We start from the raw sequence: 21,175 nt of genomic DNA, 5'->3' as shown, positions 1-21,175 counted from the left end.
TATCTGTGTCTGTTGAACATATAAATCTTTTTATAGCAGCTCTTGCACACATTAACCTGATAAAAGATGGATGATAGTGGATGTAACACATACCGAAGCGTCTCTCTCAGCGCCTCAGCCTTCCTTTACCTGCTCCTGAGTGCTGCCTCAGCTCCTTCCTGAGAAAGAACGCGCTCACGAGAGATAGATAGATAGAGAGAGAGAGAGAGAGGACTAATGAGGGAGAGAGAGGGGGTGTGTGAGAGGAAAAAGATGCTGAATCCTGGTTGGCTGGAGAGTAGAGGCTGACTCAGTGTATCTGGAAAAGCAGCATGTGACAGATGCAATTCTCATCCCAGTCCTCGCCATCAGACCAGGGGCTTGTTCGCCATTGGCCCCGTTCATTGGACCGGCAACGCGCGGTGCGCTATAACACCATGCTTTCCTTTGCCAGACCTAGCGGAGCTCTCTCACTAGTGCGTATCACTTGCGCATCGAGCAGGAGACTCAACCCAGACACACTTCAGCCCAGCGCAGAGAGCCGAGACTGAGGAAGAGGAAAGAACGAGTGAGCAGCTCTGCCTTACTCTCATTGCCGCTGTACGGGAGAGGAGAGAGCGGGATAACGCATTTGCTGGAGGCTACTATAAGAAGCAGAGGCACACCAGATAAAGCCCCCAAAGTGACTGGAACAGACCGAGCTGAAATGACTGATGTTTGAGGATCCGAGAGGATGAGGGAACACACTCGCTCCGTTCCTGACTGAGGGAAAGTGAGCTTGTGCCTTTCATCTGAAACAGAAACAAAAGAAAAGGCTTGTTGGCTGGACTTGTTTCTCTCTCTCTTTGGCTGGACTCTGTGCATGGAAGCTTCGGGTCCCCCATGGCGTGTTACTACATTGTCATCAGCTCCACTCACCTCAGCAATGGACACTTTCGAAACATCAAGGGAGTTTTTCGAGGTCCCCTCAGCAAGAATGGCAACAAAAACTTGGTAACTACCACGTCTCCCGTACGAATGTGTGTTTGATCATGTGCTTAGGAAGCGTTTGCATCTGTTTTGAAGCCAGGAATCTTGCCTCTGGAAACTTTTCTGTACTGTGGTAACACATGTTATACATTTGACTATAAATAATAAGTATAGCAAGAATACTGTGATTACTGTAGTAAAACAAGCTGTATAAGCACTCTATAAAAAATGGTAACCTGCAAGTGTTACCTTAATGAGCTATTGTTGGTATGAATGAATGAATTTAGGTTGATTCAATGATGTTTTTGACTTTAATAAAACCAGTTAATTTAGATGTTACCATTTTTTCCGTGTAGATGGATCAAAATGTAATTATAATGATAGATTATAAGCGTTCCACAAGCAATCATACTGTAACAGGAGCACTAAAATGAAACTGCTCAAGGAATGATCCTTCCAGAAAAGTGTTGCGAAATGAGTACATTTTCGGTACTTCCTGTTTACGAGGAAAGTTGCGGATGGAGAAAGCGAATGCTGCTCTAGCCTGTGATCATAACTAAATTCCTAACAGATGGATAGGGATCAAATTAATCTGTACTCACAGTTATGGCCTGGGATTTAATCTAACCGTACATTTCTGGCCTTGCCCTCAAAATAATCCTCCTGTTTGTGCTCCCACAAAACTTCCTCTATTTCCTCACAAACTCTCTGATATAAACCCGCCATATCTAGGGCAGCACAAAAGGGAATTTTAAAACAAAATCAGTGTTAGTAAAATATTATTTTTCATAATTACTTTAAGAGCAGTCTGAAGATTGTTTTTCAATTCGTTGGCGAGTTAAGCAGGATTATAAATACAAAGTAATACGATGCATGATGCAGCCGTACAGTGTAATTTAATTAAAGCGCTCTGCTGCTGAAAGGAAGCATCTTTCAAAGCTTTTAAATGTGGAAGTGAAATTTCATACTCTCTTTCACTGCTTTCTTCTCAAGCCTTCCCGTGTCATCTCTGTCAGTCGGGGGGAACAGAGATTTCTTGACAGCAGCCTCCTCCTTTCAAAAGAATCAAAAATGATTGGAGATGAAATATTGAAGCTCTTGGCTCGGGATCAAGCGCCAATCCTGCTCATCTGCCTCCCGCCTCCAGCTGAAAGGCTAATGCTGAGGGAACATTTGGGTGGCGTAACTGTGAATGCAGCAACAGATTGTTTCTTAAGCACGAACGAAAATTAGAATGAGGTTTCGGTGGCCATTGTCAGCTCGATCTCAATGCAATTATCAGATTTGACACATCTCCCACTCTGTTGCGGGGAGAACCTGGTGTCAGTGAATGTAAAATTACGGCGGAGCATTGTGTGCATCACTGCCGCTGCTCTGTAACACTGTAAATTTCGTTCATTACTCCCTCTGCTGCATAGAGCAGCTGTAAATCTCATATACTTGTGCACACACACTCTCAGATGTATGGGTATGAAAGGCAGACTAAGAAAGCTGTGCTTATCCCAGCGCTGGTGCAGTGCCATCTGGCTCTCTTTCCTGGTGCAGTGATATTTTAGTCCAGAAGAAAAGCTTTGTGCTGTAGAACATTTGTTCAACGTGGCTCAGACGCAGAGGAAAGGAGAGGAGGAAGGATAATAACGATATAACTGCGAGAGTGTGAGTGCTCCCATAGTCACTCTTATGGTTCTGTGGACTTTTGCGCTATGAAATACAGAGCCACTCAGTGAAATCCATCTCCGTAATTAGAAGTATTGCTCTCCCGGCTTTCTCAGCGCATCACTTGGTTCAAGCAAAAGAGTTAACCTGTTAATAATGTTGAGAGAAAAAAGAAAACAAAACAAGTAGTGCGTATCTCTGTTGAATGACCCAACAAGGAACTTGACCCTAACCATGTTCTACTATAGACAGCTGTGAAAAAGACATTAGAAAATTGCATGAAACACTGATTAACACCATTTTGGAACTTAAAACAATTATAAAATTCAAATTATTTTTATTAGAATCATATGTTATGTTTATTTTGTCCTAATTAAGTAAATTAATATAACAAATTGGAAGAGAAGCAAATAATTAACCAAATATTGTATATTGTATACTATCTTTGCTTTGCTTTGCTTTTTTTTTTTTTAAGTCCAGATGCAATAAGGCAGTAAAAACTTCATCCTGCTGTATTAAACTGAATGAGTACCTGTTTGGAGCTGTGCCATGTCAGCGGACTCTTATAAAGTCAGACACTGAATGAGCGCAAGCGCCTGAGTGGGATTTTGCCCCTTGCTTTAGCTCCCATGAATATGCATATCAATGGGGTTATTTCAAAGCTCGTATTGATTTCCTCACAGTCGCTGCTAAGTCAGCCCATCTCCCCGCTGAGCTGTGATGTGAGCATCCATTTCCACTCAGTGATGCCCCTTTTAGACACCACTGTGCTCTGGGAAAGGATCCTTATGTTGAATATCTATACAGTATGTATGGTCACAGTGCCTCTATTGGCAGATGCATGGCAGAGTGAACAATTGTTATAATCAGCTCTTGTGTTGATTGTGCAGGGGATTGTGAAGATTGGATGTTGCTAACGTATGCATAGAATTAAATTGCCATTGTTGCTCTCATATTCCTTTTCGTCTCATGTATTGTGCTCTTTGTAGTGTACCATGATCCTGTAGCTTGCTATCTTCATGCCACCATCCAAAGCACAAAAGTCTGTGAAGCCCTAATCACCACTGCCTGTGTCCATGAGCTGAGGCAGCAGCAGACTGGCTTAATCGCAGAGAGAGCGGGAGAAAGAGACTAAAATAAAGGGAGGAGAGGGAATGAAAAAGGGCAAAATGTTATTCTGTTCCTCTTACCCTTTGTCTTTCCCTGCTGGGAAAGCTGGCCCGACAATTTGCATTGTGGGAGCACAATGTGTATGTGTGTGCGGATGCACTCGGAGTTCCTTCCTAATTGAGAATTACAGCAGAAATCCAGCTCTAGCCGTGACCAGGCCCCGTGCACGGGCTCTGCTGTGGGGTAATTAATGTAGTGGTGCGGGCGATTAGCCTCTGCAACCTTTTGCCGCGTTTTACCGCTTGGCCCCATCCAGGTGTGAGGGAGAAACGAGCGTTTAGATATCACACCATGCAGCATGCATTATTTACAGACGGGGAGAACCCAAGGCTTGTCATCACTGCCGAATGCAGACAGATGTAGTTAACTTTACACACACCCAAGACAAATGTGTGGCACGCTCGCACTTGGCTGATTAAAATTCACTCCATTCATGGCCTTCTGTTACTCATAAACGCCAGGTTCATTTAAATACCCTGAACGTGGCGTTTTGCCTTCTAGTGCTGCATCAATTTCATTTCACAGTGCTGTTAACTTTATAACAATGGAATCATTCTCTCTGAACCCCGCAGACACGGTGTTTGTTTCTTTGTGTGTGTGTGTGTGTTTTGGAGGTATTCACTGTGACAAATCAAATCTCTTGCCCTGGTTGTGTTGTTCTCCTCCTCTCTGCACAAAAGAAGCATGGTGCAGATTCCAGGGGCCCTTATAAAAGTGCTAATCCCATGTTTTCTACTGACGGTGAACCCATTTTCACACTGATTCACAGAAAATACCCCATTGAATAAACTGTGTACTCAGAAGGCACAAAGGCACAGCGGGGTTTCACTGTAGGCTTGCTGCTGAGGTATAATAGCACAATTACACAGTAGCATGGCAGCTTTACCCTTTCTCCTTCCTGGGTTTGGCTCACCTGATGTTCGGAGATGAAACGTTTATGGCGATTCAATACCGTCAACCCATTGTTGTCATCTTACCCTCATAAATATTTAAGTCGCTGGCCACAAGGAACTATAATTTACCTGCTGTTTCAATCCAGAATAAGCATCTAACTCGGTAAGTCCGATTTCCTGCTCCAAAGCGCTTGCCTCTATATAATCGCTTGAACTTTGCCAGGTATTTTTTTACGCGTCGGAAGGGTTTTGCACTCGTAAGCAGTGGAGTAAAAATACCCTGCCAGCCCTGAGCTCTGGCCTTGTACAACTGAAGGGCAGCATATAGTGAGGCTTCCTTGCAGCGTTCCTGCCTCCTGAGGGACGCTTTCTGCCATATCATTGCCTGTGACACATCCACTCTGACCCTGAAAGCATACCACTATGAAAGGAATTGTTCACCCAGAAATGAAAGTTTTGTCATTATTTACCCATATGCTGATCCAAACCTGCATGCTGTTTTTTTTTTTTTTTTTTTCTCCAGTGGATTGCAAACAAATAATTTTTGAGGAATATTTATGTGGCTGTTTTCCATTCAAAGACATCTAATAGTGACCACGAGCTTCAGAAAGTAAAAGAAAAAATGTGACTTTAATTTGTAACTTTTTTTGTATGCATTTGGCAGATGATTTCATACATTTGAACGATAGTATAAGTATAATGTAAGCAAAAGTTTGAGTTACAAAAGTGTAATAATGATTTCTGTTTCAAAAAATGCTGTTTTTTTTTTTTTTTTTTCTATTCATTAAAGAATCCTGATAAACTATAATGGATTCCATAACAATATATTAAGCACCACAACTGATCACAACAGTGATAATAATAAGAGATGTTTCTTGAGCACCAAATAAGCATATTAGAATGACTTCTGAAGGATCGTTTGACAATGATATAACAGCTTCTGAAAATTCAGGCTTCTCATCACAGGAATAAATAAAATTTTAAAATTTGTTCAAATAGAAAACAGTTATTTTAAATAGTAATAATATTTCACAATATTACAGTTTTTTTTATTGTATTTTCAATTAACTAAATGCAGCATTGGTGAGAATAAGAGATGTATATATAACAAAAAACAATCAATCAATCAATCAATCAATCATCAATAAATCAATAAATCATACCAACCCCAAACTTAACATTTTATCCTTTTTTTTGTTTTGAGTTGCAAAAATCATCATAAAAGTACATCAAAACTTTTAATTTATTTTTATTCACCTTTTTATTCATCATTGTAGCATCTCTGGTTCCATTACATGATATTTGGTAATGAGATCCAATGCATTTACTCTTAATTATGGTGAAAAAAAAAAAAAAAAAATCAAAATTCTCCTTTTTGTTTAACAGAAAAATAACATGTAAGTTTTGAGTGACATGAGGGTGAGTAAAAAAAATATATATATATATATATATATATATATATATATATATATATATATATATATATATATATATATATATATATATATATATATATATATATATATATATATTTTTTTTTTTTTTTTTTTTTTTTTTTTGTGTGTGTGTGCGTGAACTATCCCTTTATCACTCCTTATGCTTTTGTGTTAAAGCTAAATAATACAGATGCAGAGTGAAATTTGCAGTGCAATAAATGTGGTAGGTATGGGAAGGTACAGGTGCAGCACTTGGAAAGAGAGCCCTGTGGTTGTGCCAGTAATTGAACGAGTCCCCATCGTTGCTCCTAGCCACTCACCGCAATATGAGTGCTGAGAGCCTTTTAATGTTCCCCAGTCCTTTGAGTGATATTATAATGCAGAGCATCCCAGCTGCCTCGTCTCACTTGATTTGATGCTTGATAGAAGTGAAGCGCTTCTTTTCCTCCTTTTCAAAAAAAATATGCTACAGCAGACCGCGTGAACACGGAGTAACACAGCGGCAGACCCTCAGCTCATTGAGCTTCACCACTGCCCACCTCCCACTTTACCGGAGACGATCGCCATTGGTCCGTGTTTGAGAATGAATACAGATATGGATTCAGGGAAAGAGGCGGACTGTGAGGAGTCCTCCAGGTGACCACAGTATTTCTGATGAGCTCTGAGTTAAGTGTGTAGGTGTTTACTGAAACTCCTACCTCTCTCTGTCTCTCGTTTTATCTGTCTAGTATTCAGATACTTCAGCAAGCAATGATATTATTAAAATGCTGAATACTAGTAGGCCCTTTTTCTTTGACTCAAGTCAATTAACGTCTGCTCTGCTCTCATCCTGCTCTTTCATTCTCTCGCCTCCTCTCACTCTGCCTTGTTACACTCTCTTTTTTCACTTTCTTTCTAAATCCAACCTGATCTCATTACTATTCATTAATATTCGTGCGGTTCCGGCACACATACATTTTCATAAATTTGGAGAGACACCAAAACGTATGTTATTCATGTAATGACAGCATCTATTTTTAGCTTGATTTTACTGTATTTATAATACATGAGATATTTACATGTAAATGGATGAGTAAAATACTAAAATCACATTTAAAACACTTAATTTTACACTTATTTTCACACATTATACTTATTTCAATGTGATTTCTGATTTGTGTGAAGTCTGAAGCACTGTTCCAGTGGATGATAGAATGCTAGACTGTAACATGAATGCTGTTTCACATGTATTTCATACTTGTTGAGCTTTGATAATAATTAAATTTTCATCAGAATTCACTTTATAAATACATTTGGGATCATACAGAGTTTCTTTGGTGCTCAAGAAACATTTCTTATTATCATCAGTGTTGAAAACATTTGTGTTGTGCTGCTTACTATTTTGTGGAAACCATAATACATTTTTTCAGGATTTTTTGATAAATAGAAAGTTCAAAAGACAGCATTTATTTGAAACAGAAATCTTTACACTCATGTTTGATCAGTTTAATGCATCCTTGCTGAATAAAATTATTTTCCTCAAAACAAACTTGGTTACACTTGGTTAGGGTTGACATATAGTTGCATAGTCAGTCAGTATCTGTTGGAGGACCATCAAAATAAAGTGTTAGCAGATATTAAGCAGGCAGTCTACTAATTGTCACAGTTATGGTTTGTTAGTTTTGTTATTCACAGACTTTTACCCCTGGTTTCACAGACAAGTCTTAAGCTAGTCCCAGACTAAAACACATGTTTGAGCTGTTTTAAATGAAAGCAACTTGCACTGACATATCTTAAAATATGTCAGTGACATTGTTTTGTTTCAAGATGCACATCAGTCATGTTTTTTTTTTTCTTTTTTTTTTTTTTCTAGTGTATATTTATAAAAGCTACTTTAATATCCTAATTGAACTAAAGCCTAATACTGTTTTAAGCTAGTCCCTGTCTGTGAAACCGGACCTTAGTATGTTTTCATTAGTTTCCTGTTTCCTTTGTTCAGTTTTCCCACTTCTCATTTGTTTACATTGGTTTCAACTGTTTAATTAATCTCGTCTCGTTTCTCTTCCTACTTAAAGTGTTAGTTCACCAAAAGATGAAAATTATCCCATGATTTACTCACCCTCAAGCCAGGTGTATATGACTATCTTCTTTCAGATGAACACAATAGGAGATATATTTAAAAATATCCTTGCTCCTCTGAGCTTTATAAAGGTTGTGAATGGGGGGCCACATTTTGAAGCAAAAGAAAAAATGCATCCATTCATAATAAAAGTAATCCATATGGCTCCAGTGGGTTAATAAAGGCCTTCTGAAGTGAAGCGATGGGTTTTTGTAAGAAAAATATCCATATTTAAAACTTTATTAACTATAAAACTAGCTTTCGGCAAACGGCCGTACATGACGATTTGTGGTGGAAGAGCAACCTCTGATTGCATGACGCAATGACGAACGCAGAAGCGCAGAGGATAGAGCAAAACAAAACACCGGTCTAAAACAAGAAACTTTAAAGAGAAATGTCAGAGGAGTTTGATATAAGAGAAAAGGAGCTTGAGTTTGTTGCCCAGCCATATTTGTTTGAATCACGGGAGGCAGTTCAAGGTAAGCTTACGCTACTCCTACATCCTGCGTCATACATCGCGCCAGGTGTTACTTATCAGTCTCAGTTGTCTGCCGGAAGCTAGATATTTGAATTTATAAAGTTTTTAATATGGATATTTTTCTTACAAAAATGCATCACTTCGCTTCAGAAGGCCTTTATTAACCCCTGGAGCCGTATGGATTAGTTTGATTATGGATGGATGCATTTTTTTATTTTATTTTTTGCTCCAAAATGTGGCCCCCAATTCACAACCATTATAAATGAAATTTTTAAACATATCTCCGATTATGTTCATCTGAAAGAAGATAGTCATATACACCTAGGATGGCTTGAGGGTGAGTAAATCATGGGATAATTTTCTTTTGTAGGTGAACTATCCCTTTAAGTTGTGCCCTCTCTTTCATTCTCTGTTCGGTCACGTTTATGTTTGGTGTGTTTCTCTTCCCTGTATTGGATTATTGCCTGTTTGGATTAAAACTTCATACTGGAATTTTATCCTTTCGGAATCTTCGTCTGTCTGCTACACAAAACCACTGACTATAGTTGTTATCCAGTGCAGGCCATCTGAAATGAACATTAAATCTGAGCAGGTCCGGTGCATGCTGCTGAATCATAAATGTCCCAGAGATGCCAGACTGATGGTAGTTATACTTTACTGTAAAATGTAGCAGTGGCACATTTATAGCACATTTTATTGTCAGCAAGTAGCATGGTGTGCTTTTGTAGTATATTTGAGTGAATAAAACTTGGGTTACCTTAAATTTGGGTTACATTTTTTTTTAGTATGGTACAGTTTCTGATAAAGTGTAGTATGCATCATGTAAGCAAAGGGGTGCTATATTAGGAGTCTAACTAAATTAGCATCCTAATAAATAAAAAATAATGAAGCTGAATACAGAATAAAACTGAAAGTATAATAACACTGATCTTCGTGCCTGGAAAGTATGCTGGTATTTCTAAGAGTGGCTTTCCTGTCTCACAATGTTCTATTTTCTTCTTCTACTCCAGAGAGAGAGAGAGAGCGGCTTAAAGTCTCTATTTGTGGTTGTTAATTATTCAAGTGTCGTCACCTTCGTCTCTGGGCAAAATGGAGTCAGACTGGGGAGGCAGCGCCTCTGCTGTCTCCTGCCAGCCACCTCTTAATCTGCAATCATTTAGATCGGGGAGGCGGAGTCAGGGTCAGACACTAGCACTTGAGCTTGATAGCAGACTGATTTATGTTTAAGTGTACAAAATAACTGTAGGAAATAGATCCATCAGAACTACCTAATCGCCATAAACATGCACTACAAAATGCTGATTATATTTTTCTGGCTACAATTTCAAAACACTGTTTGATACATTTATTTAGCTGTTGAATATTGAACTGCAGCTTAGTGTGTGTGTGTGTGTGTGTGAACCTGGTTGTGTCTGTGCCTTGTTTTCTTATTTCTCCTGTGTGTATTTGTGCACGTCAATGTGTTTGTGTTCCACGCGCATTTAAAACCTTTCACCAGGGTTTGCTGGGAGACTGAGCTCTGCTCATGAGCAGTTTCTAATGACCAGAACAAGAACTAATTGATGGAGGTCTACTGTGTGTTTAAAGATCATGAGATGTCAGAAAGAAAAAAACTCACGCTACTTGACATTTCAGCCTTGGCCTGTCCGATTTGGGTATTGTTATTTGTAACTAGAACACAGATAGTGTTAGTGTTCAAAGAGGTATTGAAATCACTGATGAAATGACTAGATTATATAATTTTTTTTCAGAAGCCATTTCTCCAGTATTCAGTGTCACATGATCCTTCATTCTAATATGCTGATTTGCTGCTCAAGGAACATTTATTTATTTTATTTTATTAACAGTTGTGCTACTTAAAGGGTTAGTTCACCCAAAAATGAAAATAATGTAATTTATTATTTACCCTCATGACGTTCTACACCCGTAAGACCTTCGTTCATCTTCGGAACTCAAATTTAGATATTTTTTGATGAAATCCGATGGCTCAGTGAGGCCTCCATTGTCAGCAATGTCACTAAACCTCTCAAGATCCAGAAAGGTGCTAAAGACATATTTAAAACAGTTTTTGTAACTACAGTGGTTTAATATTTTAATATTATAAAGCGACGAGAATACTTTTTGTGCGCAAAAAAACAAAATAATGACTTTTCAATTATATTTAGTGATGGGCTATTTCAAAACACTGCTTCGAAGCTTTATGAATCTTTTGTTTCGAATCCGTGGTTGGGAGCACCAAAGTCATGTGATCCAAACCACTGATTCAAAACAAAAGATTCATAAAGCTTTGAAGCTTCATGAAGCAGTGTTTTGAAATCGGCCATCACTAGATATTGTTGAAAAGTCCTTATTTTTTTTTGTTTTTTGGTGCACAAAAAGTATTCTTGTCACTTTATAATATTAAGGTAGAACCACTGTAGTCACATGAGCTGTTTTAAATATGTCTTTAGTAGCTTTCTGGATCTTGAGAGGTTCAGTGACATTGCTGGCAATGGAGGCCTCACTGAGCCATCGGATTTCATCAAAAATATCTTAATTTGTGTTCCGAAGATGAACAAAGGTCTTATGGATGTAGAATGACATGAGGGTGACTAACCCTTTAATATTTTTATGGAAACTGTGATTTCAGAAAGTTCAAAAGAACAGCATCTATTTTAAACAGAAATCTAATGTAAAAATGTAAATTTCTTTACTGTAAATTTTAATCAGTTTAATGCATCCTTTCTGAATAAATGCATTAGTAAAACAAATAAAAATATTTAACTGACCCCAAGCTTTTGAACGAATGTGTTCCTAATTAATTTATAATATTCAACAATATTTGAAATCTGCTGGTTAGATCATTTCCGATCGCTTCCCCATAATTACGTCTTCTCATTCTGTGAAGACTTTAATCTGGACTTCAGAAAGGAGAAAACCACCAAACCACCAGCCTTTCTTGTGGTAGCCATGGCGATTATTGACATTTAAAGCCCTGTTTCAAAGCTTTAATAAACACCTAAGCAGATAACAAAGCGATCCATGTTGAGGTTCGGTTCAAAAAAACGGTTGACTTACGACTCTGGGATTCCAACGTCGTCGGTGCCTGTCATGCGTTTAAAGCATGTGGTGTTTCACTTCATATATTGCACGTGCACACGATCACAGCAATTTCACGCCTTCTGCCCCTGAGCTCTGGTGTGAGACTGCTTGTCTTGCGGTGTGCTTGGTGAGATGAAAGTTTTACAAACAAATATACAAACACAGCCAAATAAGAGAGTGCTGTGACAAGCTTTCAGCCATAAACTCCATAGCATTTGAAATCTGGTTGAAAAGTACAGCTGTTATAGGCCCTTTTTTATTACACCGGTTGAGAGACAGTGTGAAATGTAAGTTTTAATATGTGCATATTTCACACCGCAGAGGCACACGTTGCATCAGACAGGTCTTTCTGATTTTGGACACAGAAATACTGCAGGATCTCTCTCTGCCTCTGAGGCTGACCAAAGGATAGTGTATGTGTGTGTGTCTGTCTATACATACACTATCCCATAATCCCCCACTCCCTCCTGATGGCATTCTAGAACAGTCCCCAAAGCAACCTTTGAATGACCCCTGTAATCTCTCCTTTTTAATGACATCCCCAAACTTTCTTCTCAAGCATTTTTATTGTAGACAATGCTGTCAGCACCGGTCCAATAATCAATATCACACATACAAGCGGGCCTTTAAATCTGAAGATAGATCTGAGAGCCAAAAAAGTAAGATTGAGTAGCTGTATTTGTGAGTGAGATGCTCACCGTGCCAGAAGAGACTGATGACAACAACAAACCCTCGTATGTTTCAGCTCTGACCATTAATTCAGCATCTTGTCGACATGCGTTATTCACCTCATGCAAATAGTGCATCTGACTAACAAACATTTGACACATTAGAGCGAGAGGCTTCTTTATTGTGCGTAACACCCTCAATTAGTTCTTTCTTTAGCTTTACACAAAAGGTTCTGAAGATCACATAGAGCTTCAAATGCTCTAAACCTGCCGGTGATTTGTAAGGCTAGTTCCTCTGTACCTTCATTAGAATTCTCCCATAGAAAAAGCATTGATTTTTTTGGTCTGGCAGCCTAGCAGATCCTCAGAATTTATCTTCCTCTGGCCTCTCATTTAATCTCTGCTTGAAACAACAGCAGCGGTAATGGCAGTGGAAGGATCCCGGGGAATGTGCATGGTCAGCGTGAAGAGAGATAGAGTTGGTGCTGGCTGTGTAAATTAAAGCAGCGGAGCTCAAAGAGACAGTTTTATGGAGCAGGTCCCTGTGTGTGAGAAAGTATCTGTGTTTGTGTGTTTCGATTTCTGCGTGCGGGGTTTCTGTGTGTGTGGTGCTGCGGTTGAGAGCGTAAATGTCATTTCAAACACTTATCCTCTTTATTAGAATGTTTCCACCTGTGTGAAAACATTATCTCCTTTATAACTTCCCTTTTCCTCTTCTATTCTCGGTGAATGGCGAATTTGACCCTGTTTCTATACCTACAGCCTCTTTCACCTTAATACATATTCAGTACTGATTTAAAATGCATTTTTAGGTCCTGCAACTCTCAATATCCAACTCATGAATTGACTGCTTCACTGCAGCGCTGGGTTCGCACCTTGAGATTGCTTTAATGGGATAGCTCATCATTTACTCACCCTTGTTTTGTTGCAAACTCAAATGACTTTATTCTGTGGAACACATTTATATGTGTGTGTGTGTGTGTGCGCAATATTTTGAAGATTCTTTCAGCTGTTTTTTTTTTTTTCTTTTTTCCTCCTTCATATTATGAAAGTCAAAGGGGTCCAAAACTTTCAAGCTCAAAAAAGGACAGGAAGGTAATGTAAAATTAAGTCTTCTGAGGCAGCACAATCGTATACTGCTAGAACAAAATGTGCAAAAATTATACCTTTGGGGGTACCTTGTCACTGGAGAAGAACCATTTAAGGGACAAATTGTACCTTATCTGTCCTTAAACTGTATATTAGTGTCTTAGATTAGTAATGTGAATCCTTAAGGTACACTGTAAACCTGAATAAGTTGAGCTAACTCAAAAAATTTGAGGTAATCTATTACCTCAGTTTTTTTTAGTAATGATGTTCTCAATTTTAAGTAAGCAGAACTACCAAGTTTTGAGTTTGTAGTACTTGTGTGTTAATTGCTCCTAACTTGAAGTACTGAGTTAGCTAACTCATACATTTTAATAGCAATTAACATAAAAGATTTAGTTAATTAACTTTTTTATTTTGAGTTCTTGCAAATTAAATGAGATATTTATTTCACTGTAAACCCTAATAAGAAAATTCAGAAAATGCCAACTTGCTAATTGTCTAATATGTTAATAATAGCATAGTATAGACCTTTCTTAATGAGTACAGCAACTTAAAACATGAAACTTACCTGCTCTCAAACAACGCAGCTTGCACCTCTTGTCACCATGATGGTAGCTCTCCAAAACCCACATTAACAGAAACTCTTCTAAATTAGCATAACAAAACACTGATCACTGCTTAATCTCCCTTACCATTACTTTTGCACAAAAAACAAAAACAAAAAAACATTATATGTTCAAGGCATTACACAAGGGCAGGAGGTCTGGATGTGCACAGCTGAATCATCGGACTAGGTAAGCAAGCAAGGACAATAGCGAAAAATGGCAGATGGAGCGATAATAACTGACATGATCCATGATAACATGATATTTTTAGTGATATTTGTAAATTGCCTTTCTAAATGTTTCGTTAGCATGTTGCTAACGTACTGTTAAATGTGGTTAAAGTTACCATAGTTTCTTACTCTGTTCACGGAGACAAGACTGTCGTTATTTTCATTTTTTAAACACTTGCAGTCTGTATAATTCATAAACACAACTTCATTCTTTATAAATCTCTCCAACAGTGTGTAATGTTAGCTTTAGCCACGGAGCACTTTCAAACTAATTCAGAATCAAATGTAAACATCCAAATAAATACAATATTTATGCGATTAGACATGCTGCATGATGAACACTTTGTAAAGATCCATTTTAAGGGGTTATATTAGCTGTGTGAACTTTGTTAATGCTGTTTAAGGCAAGCCGAGCTCCGGGGGCAGGGAGCATGAGAATTTAAAGGGGCCACAGCCTGAATCGGCACATATTTAATGATGCCCCAAAATAGGCAGTTAAAAAAATGAATTAAAAAAAAATCTATGGGGTATTTTGAGCTGAAACTTCACAGACACATTCAGGGGACACCTTAGACTTATGTTACATCTTTTAAAAAGACGTTCTACAGCACCTTTAAATAAAAACATTGATCAAAGCATAAATGCAAAGACTATAATCATTGCTTTGATTTGAGAGGCTTACATTTGAAACTTTTGTGTTCGTGACACAAAAGATATACCAGTCAAATATACCAGTCAAGTCATATGGATAAAGTTCACTATGTCCTTTTTGGGGCTTGAAATGTTCAGAACCCACTAACTTTCATTGTATGTACAAAAACAGTTTTTCAAAATATCTCCTTTTGTTAATTCGCAGAAGACATGTTTGGAACATGAGGGTAAAAAGCAAAATTTTAATTGTTAGGTGAACTATCCTTTTAATACATATTCAAAACTGATTTAAAATGCATTCTTGGTTTTTGCAACACTCCGTATCAAGCTCATAAATTGAGTGCTTTACCGCAGTGCTGGATTTGAAAGTGCAGACCACCTTGAGATGTTTTGGGATACATTTAATACATTGTTTTAGTTTCCTTGCTGCAGTGTTTATCTGTGTAGTGGCTCTGCTCAAAAGCTCCGGTGCGAGAGTGGTGGACTAAAATTACATGAAGGGGAGGGGGTAGGCTAGGACTCAGGGGAGGGGTCGGGTTCGGCTCAGGGCCTGGGCAGGTGCCAGGAGTTGGCTTATGTTCTCGCAGTATCAGCAGAGAGCTCAGACTCGCAGAAGGTAAAAGCATTTCTGCGACCCCAAAGACTTTCTTCCCAGTTATCCCACACCCGCTTCATTAAAAGAAGACTGCTGGGATGCAGGAGAATGTACGTTCCCAGCAGTATGATGGCTGTCATTGTCTACATAATGAGTAGCTTTGCAGGGCATCTTTGTGTGTTTTATAAAGTCTTTGCTGGAGGCTGTATCTTTGTTGGACTACCCACGCAGCTAGCCTCCCTCTCCACCCACTCCCCTCCTCTCATCTGTCAGAGTAGTGCCCACATATCAGGCCACTTTCTTGTTTAATGAAATTCATTAGCCAGAGCATCTTAAAAGCTGGAAGACTAATTAAGCTTCTTTTTGAAATGCATGACAGAGGGAACATGTATTGGGATTCTACAACGCTGCCAGAGGCATGATTCCCTGCACTATATTAGTCAACAACAGACCCTAGTGAGACGAAAGGGTCGTTTTTGCAAACAAAAAGAAAAAAAACATTGTTTTATCTATATTATTAAGCAAACAATTATTGACTTGGAAGCTTTGAAGGGATTTTCACCTCTTCATTGCGGTCCAAAGGCATTGTGTCGGCCATTGTGCTTGCACAATGCTTTTGTAAATATTGGCACGTTCGCCTGAATACTGTGCTCCCGTGGTCTTGCTTTAAATGGCACAATGACTACAGCTGTCACCGCAAAGCGGGGTGATGTTCGCCCTCACATTGCTTGCTCACTATCCAGCCTCGATTGTTTGCCTCAAAATAACCTGAGCACAAGTTGCTGCAGTTTAATGGAGACGTGCAATCTTTCAGTATCTTGCTGTGCGGTGTGTACAAGCTCTTCGATTGCCCAAATTTATCTCAGGTTCAGGGGCACTTAAGGGCCCTATTTGTGAGGTTCAGATAGCATCTCCTCGCCGCCGTAGAGGTGTATCTGCAGTGTGCATTTATAAGCCTGATATCTCTATGTTTAATAATTAATGTGTGGTCAGTGTTTCTCTAGCACTTACAGCCGTCCCCTGTAAAAGCAGATTTGATTTGCCATTCTGGACTGCCCCAATCAGAGGCTCGGGGAGCCGATCACGCACCGACTCTGACATATGCGATGCGGAGCTAATGTTAGAACTGTTCTGGCGCCTGTCCAGGTAGCGCTTGGTTATTGTATTGGGCTGAGTGCGCTCGTCGCTAATGCAATTCATCTTTGAAGAGCAGTAGTAATAAACAGAGGCATTGAGGCTATGAACTGACTTAAAACCCACGCACATAAAAATAGAGCTGGGGTAATAAAGGGGCCAGTTGAACAGGTTGTGGTATTATGACACTGCATGCTTCTGAATTGAAATGTGAAGTGAAATTTTGGTTTGAAATGAGGAAAACTCCTTACAATGATGCACTTACTCTGCTACTGTTACATGTTGCGCACTGTTTAATAGTATAGCCACAAATAATGTAAACAATATACCTGTTAACACATTTCCCAGTCCTTTACTAACCTTTTCTGTGTGAAGTTATATTTAAATTTTCAACTTGTTACCATGACAACATAACATCTAAAACCCTATAACGACCGTTTTTAATGATTTAACAGAAGAATTAATTTAAGAGCTTCATTAAATTATAAGCTTCTTCTTTTAAATCCATTCACTTCCATTTTAAGTGCCTGGTGCCTTTTTAAATGAAAAAAACAAAACTAAACAACAGTTGTTTTATTTTAAATTAATTTTCTGCTCATCAACCTTATGCGACAAATGTTGTTGAGCTGAGCTCAACTTGTTTTGAACCTCCTGAAATATTCCTTTAAGGCCACTTGTTTACATATTTGTCCCCGCTTTTTTTATAATTTTCCATCTGTGTCTATATCTGTGATTACATATAGGCAATGTGTCATTTCAAGATTTATATTTAGTGAGAAATTAAATGCAAGCTGTCATTCAACAGATGCTGATATAATGTACTTTATAACAGCGACACTCCTCCTGGAGCAACCTGAGGTTAGGTACATGCACATGCACACACGCACGCGCACACACAAACACACACACGCACGCACGCGCACACACAAACACACACACGCACGCACGCACGCACGCACGCACGCACACACACACACACACACATTATTTTCATAATGTTGGGGACTTAATAGAAACCTGTCTACATTTTTAAATTTTCATTAAGACAATATTTAGTATGTTTATTGAGCCGTTATACTCATGGGGACCATTGCCTGCCCCATAATGTTAGTGATTTCAGGTGTTACTATTCTTGTGGGGAAAATTGGTCCCCACAGTGTAGACAAAACCTGATCTAGAAGAATCTAAATTAACATTAAAATTCATGTTCATTGACAAAACGAGTATAGTTACAATTAATATGCATCTAATCATCAATCCGTGTATCCCTTGGATTGTACATTTATAGGGAGAGGAAGGTAGCCACATTTATAGGGTTAAGGTGTTGAATACAGGATCACGTATCATATAATTGAGTTTTCTGCCCTTTACCTGTGGTAAATCATCTGTTTGCAAATGGCTTCTCTGTCAATCTTTCTTCTGTTTTTTCATGATATGATCATACCCTGTGTACATCAGCAGTTCGGAGGCAATTCTCTCACGCTGCTGATCCCAGACAGATATTCACTGGAGCTGTGGCCTCCAACTTAATGTCTTTCTCCTCTCAGATGCCATAGGCTAATCAAAGTCCTCATTTCCATAGGATCGAGCCTATCGGATCTGTTTCCAAGGCCAGGGGTGCAGCACGTGAACCTGAGTCAGCCTCCGCTGTGCACTGCTAATTAATGCAGAACGTGTTTGTACCTGACAGTGTGATCTATTATTGATCAAAGAGCTTATTACTGTTGATTTTGGGTCTTGTGACATTTGCAACTGCAGTTATTTTTCTCTGCAGAAATTGGTGGCATTTGTGCTCTCATTTAAGAGGGAAAGACACTTGGCTGATGACTGATTAAGAGAGCTACTCGATAACAACCGCCTGATTCTCTGAAGGTAGAGTCATGAATTCTAAGTGGAGAACAGTGCAAAACCATTATAACAAAGGATTTTACTGTGGCAAGCAGGACATAATTGAGCACCACCTGCGCGCTGCACCGGTCTCGATTTTCGAAAAGGAGGAGCAATGACAGTGAAGGACGAGAGAGGACAAGGCCAGGACTTCACATTATGTTTTGTTTTACTTTCGTTTTGGTGTTAGTTTATTTTATGATTAATAAAGTGTGTTTGAAAGTTTGCCGGTTGGTTCAACTGGTTGAAAAAGTAATCTGATTGAGTAACTCAAGTTACTTGTAGTGAGTTATCCCCAACACTGGTAATTAATGACAGAAATTTCATTTTTTGGTGAACTAACCCTTTAAAGATGCAATGTATCAGAAGTAGTGACAGATTTTTTCTCCCATATAGTGACGTACATCGATAATGAAAATAATGTGGAGAAGGGCTTGGTTCCTCTGTGTATATTGGTTGTTGATTGAATGGAGACAGATCAAACAATCTCACAGGAAAATGTAACTATTTTACAATGTGGTAATATTGTATGAATTCCTATGATGTAAATGTTATGACATACAACAACAACAACAAAAAAAATTAAAACATGAGGGTCCATCCTTAAACAGCTTTTTTTTTTTTTTTTTTTTTTTTTTTTTTTTCAGAATTAGCCACCAGTTCACCAAAATGTAAAATACATATTGATTACCATGAGATCTGAATGCAAGCTTGAAGTCAATTGTAAGAAAGGGGCAGGTTTAAGTGAATTAAGTGATTGGAGAAGTCCAGCAGTCATTATTCACTGAAAGTCTTGACATCTACATGAGCTCACCTTGTAGTTCATTAGAGAAGAAAAGGTAGTTCATGTAGTTCATGAAAAAAAAAATGTTCTGTTGAGTCTTTTCAATGCATTGACTAATTCAATTCACAGAACTGGTCTGAATGGTTTGTTAACTCAATGATTAACTCACTGACTCGATGATGCTATGATCCGGTCATAGCAGTGAACAACCATTGAAGTGGAAGATTGTCTCAAAATGATTACTTTAATTTCTGCTTCCACACATCATGTGAGTAATATGTACATCATTTATGCTACATTTATGGTGATTTTCTCTCTGTGTGTGTATGTGTGTGTTTTAACAATTCTCATTCATTGCTACTGTACAGTCCCCATTCATTGTTACTGCATGGAAAAGAACAACCAATATGTTATACAGGAAAAAAAATAAATATGGGTTTGGAATAACATTAGGCTGAGTAAATAATGACAATTATTTTTTTTTTTCCTGAACTAATTCTTTAACTATTCAAATTACCAATTTAATATTTGTATACAAGCATGTCCTATCACACTCTTTTTGAGGTTATTTTCAGGCAGACACCCACAGGGAGACAGAAATGCCCTGTCTTGGCGGGCGTCTTGTTTGCTGCCAACCCCTCGATCAGACATGTAGTGAAATAAAATTGCAGAGTGCAATATCTGCAGCTGTTGTTCAGCTAGTGTCAGCTGAAGGTCTGATATGGAAGAGAAATGGGTTTTCCAAGATCCAGCGTGGAGTCTGCAACCTATCAATTCACTCCTTTCATTTCACATCCACTGTCCTGTATCTAAATAATGTGTATTATATACTTCCTCATACGTGAGAGGGAAAAGCAATCCTCCTCCAGTTGATAGATTCTCCTGGGCACAATACTAGCACCTCTTCTTCTGTCTGGCGAAAAAAAGACACAATTTACTGATTAAACTGGACTCGTAGGAGCTAGATGCCTGTGCAGGCACCTTGGGAATTTAAGATCCACCGAATAAGTGTGAATAATTTGCAGACGGACAGAAAAAGTGACAGGGTTCTGTTCAAAAGACAAATGGCTGTGTAAGAGGAAGAAGGCTACAATGAGTATTGATTTCTTTTGTGATGGGAATTCATTTTGTCACAACTAGCACCAGATTGGCATATTGTCTCTGTGCAGGCTCGCTTTCCATTAAAAATCACCTTGTTTGACCTTTTACTCCATTGTTCATCCTCACTGGTGGTTGCCTTTCTGTCAGGTCTTAGAAATCCGATGGAGGTCAAGACTGACTTTCTTGCTACATCAAGGTGCATTCATTCATTTACTTATTCAATTTCTCATTACTTTATAAATGAGGAACGTTGTACATGCTGAAATTTGACCCTCTGTCGGCTCAACAGAGGAATGACAGATTTCTATAGGCTCAACCTCACTGGGTGGTACGGTGCAGCTCCAGAAGGCAGGAGACACCCTCAGCGTGTGGCCCAGTCGTGGTGCTTTATCATCTCATTTCAGCTGCGTCCCAGCATGCCCCACTGTGTGCATGAAGCAGGCAGTAGGCATATGAGCAGTTTGCAGAGCTCAATGTTGAAAAATTAATTGGACTAAAATAATCTACATACAGTATATATGATATGCCTAATGTGATCTAACTAATTTTGCAGACTGAATGAATTATGTGACATGAAACTCAAAGGTTTTTTATGCATTAGGAAGATGGAATGTTTGCATACATCAACAAAATTCTCATCCTGTGGATGGCATCAAAGGCTATAGATATAG

The 21,175-nt window shown here is 38.7% G+C and overlaps 1 protein-coding gene across 1 annotated transcript in view; it reads left to right on the top strand.

The window, feature by feature from the left end:
- The first annotated feature begins 704 nt into the window (after positions 1-704).
- Positions 705-21,175, top strand: part of znf804a (zinc finger protein 804A) — a 61,039-nt gene continuing 40,568 nt past the window's right edge. The window contains exon 1 of the mRNA XM_067410589.1: positions 705-972. Within this exon, the coding sequence (XP_067266690.1) occupies positions 862-972 (111 nt within the window). The 5' untranslated portion in view covers positions 705-861. The remainder of the gene's footprint in view (positions 973-21,175) is intronic.

This window comes from Chanodichthys erythropterus, chromosome 14 (genome assembly GCF_024489055.1).
Source record: "Chanodichthys erythropterus isolate Z2021 chromosome 14, ASM2448905v1, whole genome shotgun sequence".
Lineage (NCBI taxonomy): Eukaryota > Metazoa > Chordata > Actinopteri > Cypriniformes > Xenocyprididae > Chanodichthys > Chanodichthys erythropterus.
Note: the sequence above shows the minus strand (reverse complement) of the source record. Positions and strands in the feature narration are given on the sequence as shown.